This window comes from Montipora foliosa, chromosome 1 (assembly GCF_036669935.1).
Source record: "Montipora foliosa isolate CH-2021 chromosome 1, ASM3666993v2, whole genome shotgun sequence".
Classification (NCBI taxonomy): Eukaryota; Metazoa; Cnidaria; class Anthozoa; order Scleractinia; family Acroporidae; genus Montipora; species Montipora foliosa.
Genome location: NC_090869.1, coordinates 46,423,083 through 46,438,736, shown reverse-complemented (window position 1 = coordinate 46,438,736; position 15,654 = coordinate 46,423,083). Strand labels below are relative to the sequence as shown.

Here is a 15,654-nt window from a genome sequence, read left to right as displayed (position 1 = left end):
GATTTATGTCCTTCAGGCTATTCATTTCATCATGTTCCTAGGCCTGGTTCTACTCGTGGGGGAGGAGTTGGCTTGTTATTTCGATCATCCTTTAACTTAAAGTTGCAGCCGCTCAAGAAGTTCATGTCTTTTGAATATATGGATTTGTTATTGTCAAGTACAGCCAATTTAAAAATCAGAGTTGTTATTGTTTACCGCCCACCTCCTTCGACCTTGAATGGTTTAACACCCTCATTGTTCCAGGATGAGTTTTCTACGTTCCTGGAACATTGCATCACTGATCCTGGCGGATTATTATTAGTTGGTGATTTTAATATACATGTTGACACCCGTGCTTCCCAACACTCAACTGAATTTCTTCAATTGTTGGATGCTTTCAATCTTACTCAACATACCCATGGCTCAACACATAAAGAAGGACACACCTTAGATCTTGTGATTACAAGATCTGATGATAATATTGTTTCGAACTTAACAATTGGTTCTCCTTTTGTCATCTCTGATCATGCTGCTGTTCACTTCCAGCTATCGCTCAATAAGCCGCCGCTCGACAAGAAGATTATTTCATTCAGAAAGCTTCGATCTATTGACTTTGATAATTTTTGTGTTGATGTTATGAATTCTAGCCTTCCTGATCTTTTTGCCTCGTCACCTTCATCCTTGGATTATTTGATTGATCAATATAACAAAGTCCTTATTTCCATACTTGAGGCTCATGCTCCACTGCAAACCAAGACAGTTACCCTGCGTCCTGCTGCACCTTGGTATTCTGAGGAGATAAATAATTTAAAGAGATCCCATAGAAAACTTGAACGACGCTGGCGAATGACCAAACTTTCTTCTGATCGTAAGTTGTTTATTGAGGGATGTAATGCTGTCAACAACTTAATTCGTGACTCCAAGAAGAATTATTTCTCATCATTAATTAAGGAGAATCAGTCAAATTATAAACAGCTTTTTAAAATAATTGACAAACTACTGCAAAGGAAAACATATATTCAATATCCCCCCTGCAAATCGCCTACTGATCTTGCTAACAAGTTTATTGAGTACTTCACTACAAAGATAGATAGAATACGGGGTCATATAATGACTGCTGCTCCCTCTCATCGAGATACAGTTCCTGATGTTGGCAACGCCTGTTCATATTCTTTTGATAATTTCAAAACGGTAACAGCGGATGAAGTTCATACATGTATCATGAATCTGGCTGCTAAGTCATGTGCTCTTGATCCTCTTCCGGGTTACGTTACAAGAAATGCACTTGGTGTTCTGTTGCATTTCATTTCGAAAATAATAAATATTTCGTTGGAAACTGGTCAGATGCCTTCGCAACTCAAGGTTGCCATGTTACGCCCACTCCTTAAGAAATCTTCTTTGGATCACACGCAGTTCTCCAATTATCGCCCTGTGTCAAATCTTTCATTTATCAGCAAAGCAATTGAAAAATTGGTAGCTAATCAACTTATCTCCTACATCACCGAATATGAGTTAAATGAGACATTTCAGTCAGCGTACAAACAGTATCACAGTACTGAAACTGCACTCATCCATGTCCACAATGATATTCTTTCTGCCATTGATAATCGTCGAACCGTAATTTTACTGCTGTTAGACCTTTCTGCGGCCTTCGACACAGTTAATCATGCCATTCTCCTTTCTCGTTTACGTGTACGATTTGGGATAGCTGGAAAGCCTCTATTATGGTTGCAATCTTATTTATCGAATCGCATGCAATATGTTTCCGTCGATGGTGGTACCTCTATTAAACATGACCTTGTATGTGGAGTACCACAAGGATCTGTCTTGGGACCCATTTTGTATTTGCTTTATACTTCGCCGCTTTCAGACATCGTAAAGAAATTTAACTTGAGCTATCATTTTTATGCTGATGACTCACAGCTATACTTGTCTTTCCAACCAACCGTACCAGGTGAAAGGGATCTAGCCGTGTTTAACATCGAGAGCTGTGTGAATGAAATTAATCATTGGATGATGGTTAATCGCCTTAAATTAAATAAAGACAAGACTGAATTATTGGTGATTTCCGCTAAACATCTTCCAGGACCACTCCTTCACGAAATTTCAGTTGCTGGTGAAACTATTCACTCCGTGCATAAGGCGAGAAATATCGGCACTATGTTCGATAGCCATTTTTGCTTTAATGATCATGTTACTAACATTTGCAAATCTTCGTTTTATCACCTGCGAAATATCAGCTATATCAGGAAGTATCTTTCAGCGGCCACTACTGAATTGCTGGTTCATATGTTTGTATCTTCGAAGTTGGATTATTGTAATTCTCTTTTGTATGGCCTACCAGCCTACACTATAAAAAAGCTACAACACGTCCAGAATGCCGCGGCGCGCCTCGTCACACTAACAACAAAGCATGGTCACATTACGCCTGTTCTTTTTAATCTTCACTGGCTTCCTGTTAATCAACGTATTATTTTTAAGATTTTGCTTATAACCTACAAGGCACTCAACAATTTGGCACCATCGTACATTTGTGATTTGCTTACATCTTACACTCCATCACGTCAACTACGCTCATCATCCAAGCATCTTCTGGTTTCTCCGTCCTATAACTTGAAAACATATGGCGCAAGATCTTTCTCTGTAGCAGCACCATCATTATGGAATGCTTTGCCACGTGAAATTAGAAACGCTCCGTCTGTGTCTTCTTTTAAAAGTAGATTAAAAACTTTCCTTTTTAGAAAAGCTTTTTATAGTTAATTTTAGCTGTTTTAAGTGTTAATTTTAAAGTTTTGTAAGGCGCCTTTGAACAGTAGGATACTGGCGCGGTATAAATCTTTTATTATTATTATTATTATTATTATTATTATTACAGTGAACCTTGGTAGCAACAATCTCTTGGCAAAAGGGTATTTCCATTTGCAATATGGTAGGCGTCGCACTTTTCCCCAGTCTGCTGCTCTGCCATAACCTTAACTCTTAATATATCTAAGAGGATTTAATGTCTGGCAGTGAAACTTGATGGCTACGATCTCTTGGCAAAAGAGTATTTAAATTTGCAACATGGTGCACAAGACACCCTTCCCCAGTCTGCTGCTCTGCTTGACCAAAGGGTATTTAAATGTGCAACAGGGTAATTGTGTAACTCTGTCATAACCCCAAACCTCCTCTCTGCAGTTTGGAAGCGCAAATGAAAATTTCTTTGACTCAAAGAAACAATGAGTGACCCTAACCCTTGGAAGGAATTTATTGAAAAAAGTGCACAATCAGAAGAACCAACTTGTTAAAATTCAGATGCTATCAACTGTGATCTTAAACATGGGAAGCCACTGGATGGTGATCAAATGAGCAAGGTGATCAAAGAAGATGTTATAGAATTAATACAAACCTTGAACTGGGACAAGGCCTCTCCAATGGGGTTAGACAGTGGGGCCATGACATGCACAGCAACAGTTCCTTCGATAACAACCACTGCAACAGCAGCTGCACCCTTGCGAGGCGTAACACTGACCATAAGTACAACAAAACCCACTCCTACTGTAACAGCAATGCAAACTAGGGCTACGGCAGCCTCACCAACAAGTTGTACAACGTCTTTGCCTCAAGAAAAGGGACTAAAACGTTCAAACACAATTGATGATGGCGACGACAAAAGTTTTCCATCTAACAAGCACTACAAAATTAGGTCATGCCCTCTCTGCGGCAAACAACAGACAAACCTTTCACGGCACCTGGACCTAAAGCACGCCAAAAAGGGTGAAATACCTTACCACTGCATTACGCCTCTAGTTTATGCAGCAAATCAGGGGGCCAGTACACACAAGGCAGAAACCTGGTTCTCAAAAAAGAGCCAAAAAAATTAAGAGTCAACCGTCGTCTATACAAATGTCCCCTGTGCGAATATGTAACAGCCAAGCACCAGGTGGAACCCCGGTCGGGATGGATGATGAAAATTCTTCAAATGTCACATACCTATGATGGAGAAAAAGAGGTTCATTTCATTGAGAAAATTAGGGCAAAATGTCCTAAACAGAAAACGGTCAAGTCATACCTCCCACAGATTCTTACTGAAGGATGCCTGCCTTCTTCAGATTCTGACTAAGACTTTGACATCACCAAACAACAACCACTGTCAGAGGATACGACTGACCACAGCCAAAGTGAAAAAGTTGAACATAGTCAATCCCCGTTGTGCAGAGCAAGAGATGCTGCAGATATTAGTGCACTATGAGATCCTCTAGAGGAAGAAAGTGTGGAACAGGAGAAAGACGAACAAGATGAAAAGGACGATAGCAAGGAGAAAGAAGAAGAAGAAGAAGAAGAGGATGACGACTGGGAACATGAAGCTGACAGTGTAAAGGCAATCTTTGAAACTGAGTTAACGGCATTGAAGAGGCGTCAGAGATGGTGTAGGGCGTCTTATGATGACATGCAGGGCCTTGACACTCAGTGAGCGAAATGCTTACCAGCGCACCAGGCAGGTATTTACTATCCTACACAGCATTGACCCAAACTCTGACATGCTTGACTGCTTGTACCAAGAAAAGGGATCAAAGATCTGGGACGAGTGGGCTAAACCAAAACTTAAAAAGAAGACTAAGGCAGGATCTGTGATTTTTTATCTAACTTCACTGGAAAAGTTTTTAAATTTCGCTCTGGAAGAACAAAACAAAGATGATAGCAAGCTTCCTATACTAGATGACAAGGCAGTGGTAGGCCTAGGCAAAGTGTCCCACAAGCTGGGAGCCTGCCTTCCACTATTCGCAAGGAGTACATGTCAGATAATTGGAAAACAGTTCTTAATGAAACACGCAACCAGGTTAAACCAAGTGACATAAAAGACTTAAATGAGACTGAACCTGCGCTTCAGGCAAAGAAGTCATTACGAGAGAGCTAGACATTAACGAATACTGTATTGTGCACAATTATCTGCTAACGAGCTTGCTGCAGCAGAATGGCCAAAGACCCGGGCCTCTTGAAGACATATTACTCGATGACTTCAATCATGCTGAGGCAGACCCTGTAACCGGCATATACACCATCTTTGCCACGCCACACAACGCAAGACGTCAGGTGTGGGCCCTGCATCACTCACTATGACAAAAAGCCTGCACAGGCGAATGCAGATTTTCACCTGGCATGTGCAAACGACCTTTGACACGAAAGTTGAGCATTTTTTTGTGACAAGTGCTGGTGTGCCATTTCAACCAGGCACACTCGGTAAACGCATTACAAATTTCTGGACAGACTTCCATTCACCCAGACATCAGGATCACCGCAACCCGTTTGAGAAAAATGGCTGCCACCACAACAATTAATCTTCGTGATAACGAAAAGAGAGCAATCCACGCCCACACAGAGCGTACTGCAGACAAGTGCTATTTCAGCAGCAAGTCATGCAATGCTGAAAAAGAAAATTGGTTACATAGATGAAAGTGAAAGCAATGTCGATCTTGACACAGACAAAGAGAAGTCGACAGTTGAAACCTCAAACAAAGGACAAGCAGAATCCAACGTCAAGGCCGACAAGGGTTTGCTTGACCTTCAGTACAATGCATCACTGGAAACCCTCTTCGAGGAGGAAACAGGGTCAATTCGAGTACCAACTATTATAGAGGTGAAAACTAGACTGTCACTGTCAAAGGACTTGTGTCACCTAGTGAACTCTGAGCGGGCACTTAAACAGTGTGTGAATCACTTGAGACACGTGATCTTCTGTAATACAAGGAAACTCCCAGATAATGGTCCTCCCGTGGAAACAGGCACTAAAAACTTTACGAATGAGTGGGTGACGAACCACTTTCAATGTAGATCAGAAGGAGAGACTCATCGTTCTGAATGGTCAACGGAAGATGCTGATAGAATATCCAATCACTTCCAGAACTTCCCGTCCTGCCCTGACCAGTCTACCATAATGACTCATTTTGAATCAGATGCATTAAGAGACATATACGAGAGAGAGGGACTTAAAAGATGCTATGAGAAAGTTAAAAACATTTTTAATAAGTTGAAAAGAAAGAAATGTTAAAACGTTTAGTCTAGTGTCTCACTTGTCGTTTTTTCTCTCTCGAGTCACAATGGACTTTAGTTGCTTAAAACGTACATAGAATTGAACACTCTTACTTAAAGTATTGTTTACATTTCTGCAGTATGTCAGGTGTAGCAACTTACTCTAATCGGTTTGTCCACTCTCAAGGCGAATGCTTTAATGTACTTGTTCTGCATCTAGGAATGGACAAAACAAAACAAAAAGTGAGAAGAGAACTTGGCTGTGCTATCATAACCGAGAGACATGTTAACACTTCTTTCTCTTTAGACGAGGATTAGTCACCACAACCATCACAACAACCACAGTCCAAAGAAACACAAACCCAACAAGAGGAGAGTCCACCTAGTTCTCAATCAACTTTAATCCTTTCGGACAACGATCAGTCACCACAATCATCACAAATAACACAATCCCAAGAGGCACAAACTGCACAAGGGGAAAGTCCACCTGCATCTCAGTTGTGTCTGTGAGTCTTCTTACTTACGCTGAGTTCCAGCAAATCCTCGTGTGATGGAGATCATGCATGAAGTTGGCGTAATGGCACTGTTGTGTTCTTGATTTAGCTTGTTCAGTTCAAGGACATTTTCTTGTCGTCTTTTCATAAGGACGCTTTTTTTTTGTTGAGTTCTCTAAAAACGAAAGGAAAAGAAAGGAAAAGAAATAGAAAAATGAAATACCCTTGGCAAAACAAAGAGAATAAATAAAGGTTGAGTTGAACTGGAATGTACCGCATTGATTTGATGAAACCGTTAGAATAACTGTTCTCTTTTACAGAAGTCAAAGAATAATCCCCGCTACAATGAGTCAAGTTGGTCACTTGATGATACCCTCTGAATGCCTTTCGGAACTGCTTTGTCAGTTTTAAGTCTCAGATTAATACCCTCAGGAAAATGAGGGGGAACCAGGAAACCATTGTGCCACCATGAGCTTTCTCACAACTTTACCACAGCCTAATTTCCTTATCAACTCGCTTGATAAAAGCACCTTTCCTTGTATTGCCCCCACCAACACAGCACCACAGTGAAATTAAAAACTTAACCCTTCAATCATTTAGGAAGTAAGGTTCTTACAGTGGCTTCATTCCTAAACTCCAGCCATGTTTGTTCTAAAGTAAACCTCTAATTTGCGATCTTCTCAATATAAATACATAAAAAATTCAAATAAGCAACAAGAAATAACTTCTTTGCATTAGATTGAGGCTTAACACCCAAGGTTTTATGCCACTGAAACTGACGTAATTCTCCCTAAAAAACCACCAATATAACGATAAAAATTGAAAAAGTAGGGCAACTCCCAACGTTAAAATTAGTAGGGAAATTACCAACTTTGAGGTTCTTACCCTACAGACGACATTTGTAGGTAAATGACCAAATGTCTGTGTAGGGAGGTTAACAATAAGGGAAATTACCAACTTTGTAGGAAGAACACCAATTCCCCTGTAGGGAAACAACCAAACCTGTAGGAAAAAGACCAATTATTCAGGGAAAACACCAACTTATTTTTAGGAGAAGCTAACCCTAACCCTAACCCTAAACCAACACACTGAGGCAATTATAGGACAAAAGTCCCTTTGCAATGTCTCGGATTATTTGTTCTGGCTTCCACGTAAGCCAGATTTGTATGTCCACCTGCCATTTGTTTCAACCTAAAATCGCCATTGGCTTGGCATTAACCTAATTGTTGCCCACATACTAGAACAGGGGGAGTACACCCGCTACGTTTGAGCCTTACATAGTATTACTGATGTATGCTTAGGTAATTTCATTCTAATTTTCCATTAGCACGCCTCCTATACGAGATTCCAAGTGCCAGGTGTCAAAAAGAACAACACCGGCAGTATCCGCAAAATGGTGCAAATCCAGAAGTCAGTCCTTGCCTGAATCAAGAGCATCCCCCTCACAGTTCAGCCCCACTGAACCGAGTGAGTTGATCTCTAAAGCGATATCAGGGGCTTTTCTGTCAGCCGGCATAAGCAATTCAACCGTTGCTCCCACAGTTAGCGAACCAGGAACAAGCACTCAGTCCACTCAACCTACTCAGTCGCAGCCACCTCAAAGGAAATGGCAAACCTGACGAACTGTGGCTGCTGTTGTCTGAGAAACTGGACGAAACATTTTCGAGTGTCACTTTCGACCTCGAATCTTGTGTTTCGGATCGTAGCAAGGCAAGATATGGGCAAACAAATATGTTGATTTCGGGTCCCTCCTCACCGTATCACTGGAAGAGTCCAAATATCGGATCTCTGTTACAAATGACCATGATCACTCTAGTCTTTGCCTTGAGCATGTTAAGCAAAAGTGGCGTAGCAATAGATGACTGCATTCAATGTGTTTGTAGCCTGTTTATACAATTAAGGTTCCATTGCAAGAAGTTCTTTGCTGGAGTATTGCGAGGTGGTCAGGGACATTGCAATGAAACAAGGTAACTGGCGTTATTATGATGAGCAGTTTCGATTTCTTTGCCAGTCTAAAAACTGGCAGATACCGATGCGATAGCGTAGCTTGGGAATGATGGCACCAGGCCATGCACAGCTCCCTCACAACCTCCCGTCAAAAATTAAACTATGATTTCAAACTCGTCGGCCCAACCAGCATTCCTTTCAGTCCTTTCCCAAATGGGTGTGTTGGCGATTTCACTCCGGACAGTTCTGCTGGGGCTGTAATTTCAAACACTCTTGCTTTAACCCATAGATTAATTCGCGTGTGATATGTGTGTGTGCTAGATAACTTGACCAATTTTACATACATACATACATACATACATACTTAATTGACCGCTCCCTATAGGGGCGTTTCAGGGCCAATGAAACACAACGAAACGACAGAACAACAACAACAACTGTTAAGAATCCCAACTGGCCGGAGGCAAACCAATTGGCTATTTACAAGTGCAGCTAGGAAGTTGAACCAGGGACTACCAGGATCAAATTCAACGAGTGGTCATAGCGGGTCTTGAACCCGTGATCTCCGGATCTAAAGGCAAGCGCCCTAACCACTGGGCTATACATACAGCAAAGCAGTATACCAGTAAAGTGTAAAACTAAGATACGAAAGTGTGTCACAATAGAGTTTACTGATTGAAGCTACGATTTAACGATTAAACACGAAAAAGAGAGGATGAAAATAATATATATATATATATATAAATTTAACTAAAAGTGGAAAAAAAAAAAACAGATGAAATTCTTCCACTTCTTGTTAAACGCTTCTAGCTGTTTGTTTTTAAGAGCAATTTGCCTGAGGGTATCAATCTTATTACTTAAGAAAGAGGGGAATTTGTCTTGAAAACAGCAAAAAATTAAGTATTTGGCGACGAGTGTGACGTAATTTAAGACGTCTTTAGACTGAGTATCATTGTACCAACCATATATTACATTACATTCATTTAGTTCAAATGTTTGGAGGGTTCTTTCACACCACCATTGTTGAAAAGCGATCCAAAACGCAAAGGCTATATTACATTGGTAGAGCATGTGTGAGAGGGTTTCAGGTTCAGTCTGACATACCCGACAACTCTCAGAGTCAGACAGCCTCGCTAGAAACAGGGTTTTGAGCTGAAACATTTGCAATTTAACCTCCTGCGTTATGAGGAAAGGCAACATATGAACATTTGTCAAGCTTTCCTTAGTAACGCCATAACCTAAGATTTTAGTTTCAGATGTGGGTGGTTGAAAGAAATGATCAAGGATGGCCGCATAAGCAGAACGAGTAGTGATGTTCATATTCGAGGAATCTGACGAACTGATCTGATTATGGTTGGGGGAATCTGTGGATTTAAGTTTTCATCTCCAACTAGCAGAAATAGAATTTATCAGTCCATAAAATGTGGTAAAGGGAATATGCAGCCGCAATTTTTGCCATAATTTTTGGAGGGAAAGAAAGGTGATATCAACATCAAGCACGTCTTGCAGGCATGACTCCATTTTGGTACCACTGTTTGAAAAAAATTGTGTTCTTGTTTATTAATATGTTACTATTGTTCCAAATAATTTCGTTCTGAATCTGTGTATTATTATCACTAAAATCTGATCTGTAGTCTTGCCAGTACAGAACAGAGCGATAAAAAGGAGGTAGGTTGTGTAACTGAATTAAATTTATGTCATAACGGCAGTGAGATAGGCCTCCCAGGTCTCCGGTATAGCTTTCCACCCTGCATCAGAACTTTGTTGTATCCTTTGAATCCATGAGACTTTAAGGGCAATTTCCATTATGCCAAAGTCGATCATCTTAAGACCACCATTGACTTTTTCACCTATGATTGTCCTTTTTTTAAGTTTTTGGAGGCTTGCCTTCCCAAATAAAATTAAAAATTAATTTGTTGGCATGAGGTGACATGAGGTGGTATGTAGAGGTTAGAAGCGTTAAAGATCAGTTTCAACAGCGCTAAAGTTTTCACGATGTTAATCCTTCTGATTAGAGTAAGTTTTCTGCGTTTCCAGGTATTAAAAACTTTTCCCATATTACATAACTTGTTGTTGAAGTTTAATTTATCTGCTTCAGGCACGTTGTACGAGAAGAAAACGCCTAGTGCACAAATAGGATCTTGTGGATACTTGAAATTGAAGGGAGTGTCTTGTCTGTCTTTCCAAAGGCCTAGCCACAAAGCTTCAGTTTTAGACGTTTTGATTTGCAAGCCGGAAATAGAACCAAATTTCTCTAGCAAATTTAGTAAATGCATTACTGAATCGAGGTCGCGTACAAAAACACTCGCATCGTCTGCATACATAGATATTTTTATTTCCTTTTCTCCGATTGTGATTACTTTAATAAGGTTATCACGTTTAATGGATCTTACAAGAAGTTCAAGGCCGATGACAAACAGCAAACCCGATAGTGGGCAACCTTGTCTCACACCGCGGTTTATAGGAAAAAAACATGAAGCATGTCAGTTGCTTAAAACGCAGCTGGTAATGTCAGCATGAAGAGTTTTTAAACCATTGTAGGAAATTAGGACCAAAATTTAAGTGGGTAAGGACCTTTTTTAGGTAGTGCCATTCAATGGTGCTGAAAGCTTTGCGAAAGTCAAGAAAGATACTGTAGCTACTCCCGGGAGGTTTTCTTTGTAGGTGTAGAACATTAAGTCTTGTATTAGTCTAATGTTTTCGCCGATATAACGCCCTTTTACATAACCTGTTTGATCAGCATTTATTAATTTGGGAAGAACTTTTTCAAGGCGTTTGGCTAAAACTTTGGTGAGAATTTTATAATCTACATTTAGCAGTGAGATAGGTCTAAGATTTTCTAAAATTGTCTTAGGCCCAGTTCAGACGTCGTGCTTCTGCCGTGCCGAACTTAATTCCAATTAGGTTCGACTGTAGCACGGCAGAAACATGACTTTGATTCAGACGTCGTGCCATAGTCGTACCAAATTCAGGAGTTACTAAAGCCACGCAACAATTAGTCAGCGGTGACGAAACAAAAACAATGGCGTCGCAGCGAAGACTCCTGCTGATAAAATTATTGCAAAACTCGAGAAGAAGACGAAAAATACTTCACATTTTGCAAGCAAGGCGAATGCTGTTATTGCGAATTTGCTTCCTAACTACACTCCTGCTTTCTTCCGAAAACTCCATTGCTGTTCGATCCTGTCGACGGCTACCACGACACAATTACGGATGGTTTGAACATTTGTGGAATACGTACAGTGATGCCAGGTTCAAGAAGACATTCCGTGTGTCCAAGGCAACCTTCAGGTTTATTCTTGGCCGCATTGAACACGACTTGCAACGCGACACTGTCGCAGAAGATCCGATTCCACCAGCATTTAGGCTGGCAGTGTGCCTTTACCGTTTAGCCAGAGGAGATTACTTCTACACAATAGCTGAAATGACCGGCCTTGGAGTCTCAACAGTTTGCGGGATAGTAAGTGACGTTACAAAGGCAATTATCAACAATCTGTGGAATGAACAAGTTTCCCAATACTTTCCGAGGAACGAACTGGAATTCCGGGACAAAATTTTGGATATGGAGGAAGTGTGGCAATTCCCATGCAGCTGGGCTGCCATTGATGGATGTCATATCCCATTAAAATGCCCTGCAGGTGGATTACAGGCAAACAAAGAATACCACAACTATAAGAACTTTTACTCAATCATCCTAATTGCCTTGGTAGATGCAAAGCGTAGATTTATTTGGGCGAGTTGTGGATTCCCGGGAAATTCACATGATTCAATCATTTTGCAATCAACCAACCTTTGGAGTAAAATAACAGCTGGGCAAGTAATACCTGATATAGGTAAAGAAACTGAAGGTGTTAGTGTCCCTCCTCTAATTTTGGGTGATTCTGCTTTCCCTTTTCAAAGCTGGCTCATGAAACCTAATACGAGTGCTGTGTTGACCCCCCCACAACAATATTTTAATTATAGACTCAGCAGAGCAAGAATGATCATTGAGGATGCCTATGGTGGGCTCAAAGGTAGGTGGCGAGTGCTTCTTAGGAAGTGTGAGAGCACCCAAGAAGAAGTTCGAGACAATACACTTGCATGTATTGTGTTGCATAACATCTGTATTGAACGGGGGGATACTTTGAGCAGACAACTGGATGCCACTATTGACCCGGCAACAAACCAGAGAAGGCCCAGGGATGTTATAAGGCGTCTCTTGAACATGACCAACTGTCGGCCAATAAGGGATAACTGTCGACAGGCAAGCAGGATAAGAACTGTGCTCACACAGAAGTTGTGGAGAGAAAAACAAGGACAAGGTGTATTCTGAAGACTTGATTTATATTTAACCCTTGCACTCCAGTGACTGATATATACTTTCCCTTACAAGATCAGTATGTTTTCTAGCAGAGAGGTGATGAGAATAGAGAAGTCTATCCCCATCCCCATCCCCTGGGAGATACTGCCTCAATTGCCAAATTCTCAAAACTGACATTAAAAGGAATGTATAGCACCCAGTAAAGAGAATTAACATTATTTTACATCTTGGGAGTGAAAGGGTTAAGTTGAAATTTCAAGTGTACCACAGAAGCCGAAAAGGCTCCTTTGTAAAGGGACGTGTTCTTCAAAAGGGTTCCTTGGATATGATAAAATTCAACTTGGAAGCGAGGCCTATGCGCCTTGAAGACATAAACAAAATGAATGAATGAATGAACATTCTGGTTCAATTTCTTTTGTTTGTGTTCTCTAGGCATCACTACAAAGTTGAATTTGAATATGACTGATAAAGAACCTGGTGTTGTTTTTGTCACAGAAAAAGTGTAGTTCCCATCACCTTTCAGGTGGAACATTAAGCAGAGACTTTTGTTCTACCATATGTTCTTACTGAAGTTACATGAAAAAAAAAATGAAATAAGTTTGTACTATCTCTGTAGCAAGATGTTTCTATTTTTCAAAAAACATGATAACTTAAAAATTATAATTATAGTATTTAAATCCTTCATGATGATTATGTTGTCAGCTTGGTATATGAACATGATTTCTCTAATACAAGCAATAAATTGTTTGGTTACTGGTAACATGACATCACTGTTAATGGATATCTTAACTCAACTTCCCTGTGAAATCACGTGCTATCCTGGCACGATGGGAGAGGATTGCTCAATTTTCAAACCTATGTAACATATAGATCCTTCGGAGGTTGTATCCATATCTGTAAAATGCATATATTAAATAATTGCAAATATAAAAAGAGGAAAAGTAGCTCAGAAGCAAAGTGGCCAAAATCACAATGAAAATTTCAAGTTGCCCATAATTCACTCTGTTTGCCCCCAAATTTGCATAAACTTTTTTGCCAAATGCTCTTGGGAGGTCTGCATATTCCCAAGAGCATTTCACAAAAATGGTTTAGGCAAAATTTGGGGGCAATCAGAGTGAATTATGGGCAATTGGAAAATAGACAATAGATCTGCATTCAGAACTACAGGATCCCTTCATAAATAATCAATAATTATTTTTATCCATTCAAGCTGATGAATTTTTGCTACACTAAAGTAGAATAATGAACTTTAAAAACACAAAAATATAATCATGGAAATTTCCCAATTATTACTTCTGGAATAGCTTCCCATGTTTCTGAACACCTGAAGATTTAAACAACAAATTTAAATTTAGAAATATTTCCTACTCACAACACAACAAATATTGTGGAAAAAAGATCCAGTCATTAATTGAAAGTCAGAGGTCGAAGAAAGTTTGGGAATTATTGTTCGCCACACTTGATGCAGTTCCACCTTGCACCTGATGCATACCCCCACTTTCCATATATCCATAAGCATGCTGAGGTGGGACAGACATGTAACCATACGGCTGGTAGCTTCCTTGAGTAGAACACTGAACAGATTGGGCTGGTGGCTGTGATGACATAATCATTTGCATGAGTTGAAGCTCGTGTCTTCTAGCCTTCTCGTTCTCTTCGCGATAAAACTCAAGGAGATCTTTGGTTGGGTCTCTTTCTAACAACTTCTCCATGCATTCAACAGCACTTGAGGCAACTTCTTTCCTTTTTTTCCCTCGGTTTTTGACTGGTACAAAAAGCTTCCTACCATCTGACGATCCATTACCTGTACTCTCATCGCTGTCCTGTACACTTGCTGGACTTGCCCTTGATTCTTCATTTACATTTTCACTGCTCCCATCAGTTGGTTCAACTGCTCTTTCAGGCTGACAGGAATCTCGACTTTTCACGAGAGCAAACAGCATGGGGAACCATGGCCCATAATTCTTTTCTTCTTGGAAACGATTAACACCTGTCGCGGTTTTCACAGTGAGAGCCACTTTTTTGCATTCGCTTATCAGCTTTTTTAACTTGTTTCTCACTTGCTCCACAGTGAACCGAACCTCATGACCACGTTCCTCGAACCGTTCCTGCATATCTTTGAGCAACTTGCTATATACCTCATTGTTTCTTGAGTTTTTTGAATTCGTGAAGATAATTATTTGTTTGTAATAATCGCTATTACAAACAATATCCACCATATCTGTAATGTCGTCTTCCTTCCAACTCGATTTTCTTCCAACTTTCTTCTTCTTTGCCCGATTGCTCCCGGAATTCGTAGACTTGCTGATTTCAGATTCAGCGTCGCTAGCTGCTTCTTCGCCATTTTCCCTTCCACATTCATAGCCAGCTAATGGAATGTTTTCATCAAAGGGTTCGTCTTCGTTCCATGATTCATCACCAGCTTGCTCTTCGGCGGATGAAATTTCGTTCACATGAACACTTCTTTGCCAAGCCGCCATGTTGTTACTTTAACACTCAATGCGCATAATCCGTAAAGGAGAATTCTCCTCGTGGTCTCCTCGTGGTCTCCTCGTAACTCCTCGCGCGAACAAAACTCTGCCAAAATATATTAATATAATTTATGAATTTTGTTTGGCACGGCAGAGGCACGACGTTTGAATCGCTGCCATGCCAGAGTCGTGTAGCACGACAGAGGATGTCGAACTTAATTGCTTTGCCGAACTTAATTCAAAAGTTTGATTCAGACGCCGTGCTTCTGCCGTGCTTTTGTCGAACTTAATTCCTGAATTTAGTTCGGCACGGCAGAAGCACGACGTCTGAACTGGGCCTTATCCTTAATCTTTTTTGGGATGAGGGAAATAATTCCGCGCCTTTGTGAAATTGAGAGGGAGCCTTTATGAAACCCGTAATTAAAACTGTCAACAATTGAGGTTTTCAGTTCAG

At 40.5% G+C, this 15,654-nt stretch overlaps 1 protein-coding gene across 1 annotated transcript; it reads left to right on the top strand.

Annotated features, from left to right (window-relative positions):
- The first annotated feature begins 11,451 nt into the window (after positions 1 to 11,451).
- On the top strand, positions 11,452 to 13,785 carry LOC137978350 (uncharacterized). Its single transcript, XM_068825267.1, has one exon. It carries the CDS (start codon positions 11,452 to 11,454, stop codon positions 12,739 to 12,741), a length of 1,290 nt encoding a protein of 429 aa, XP_068681368.1. The 3' UTR covers positions 12,742 to 13,785.
- Positions 13,786 to 15,654: the final 1,869 nt, after the last annotated feature.

Coding starts and splice junctions, on each gene's coding strand:
- LOC137978350 (XM_068825267.1), top strand. CDS start 11,452: ATGGCGTCGCAGCGAAGACTCCTGCTGATAAAATTATTGCAAAACTCG.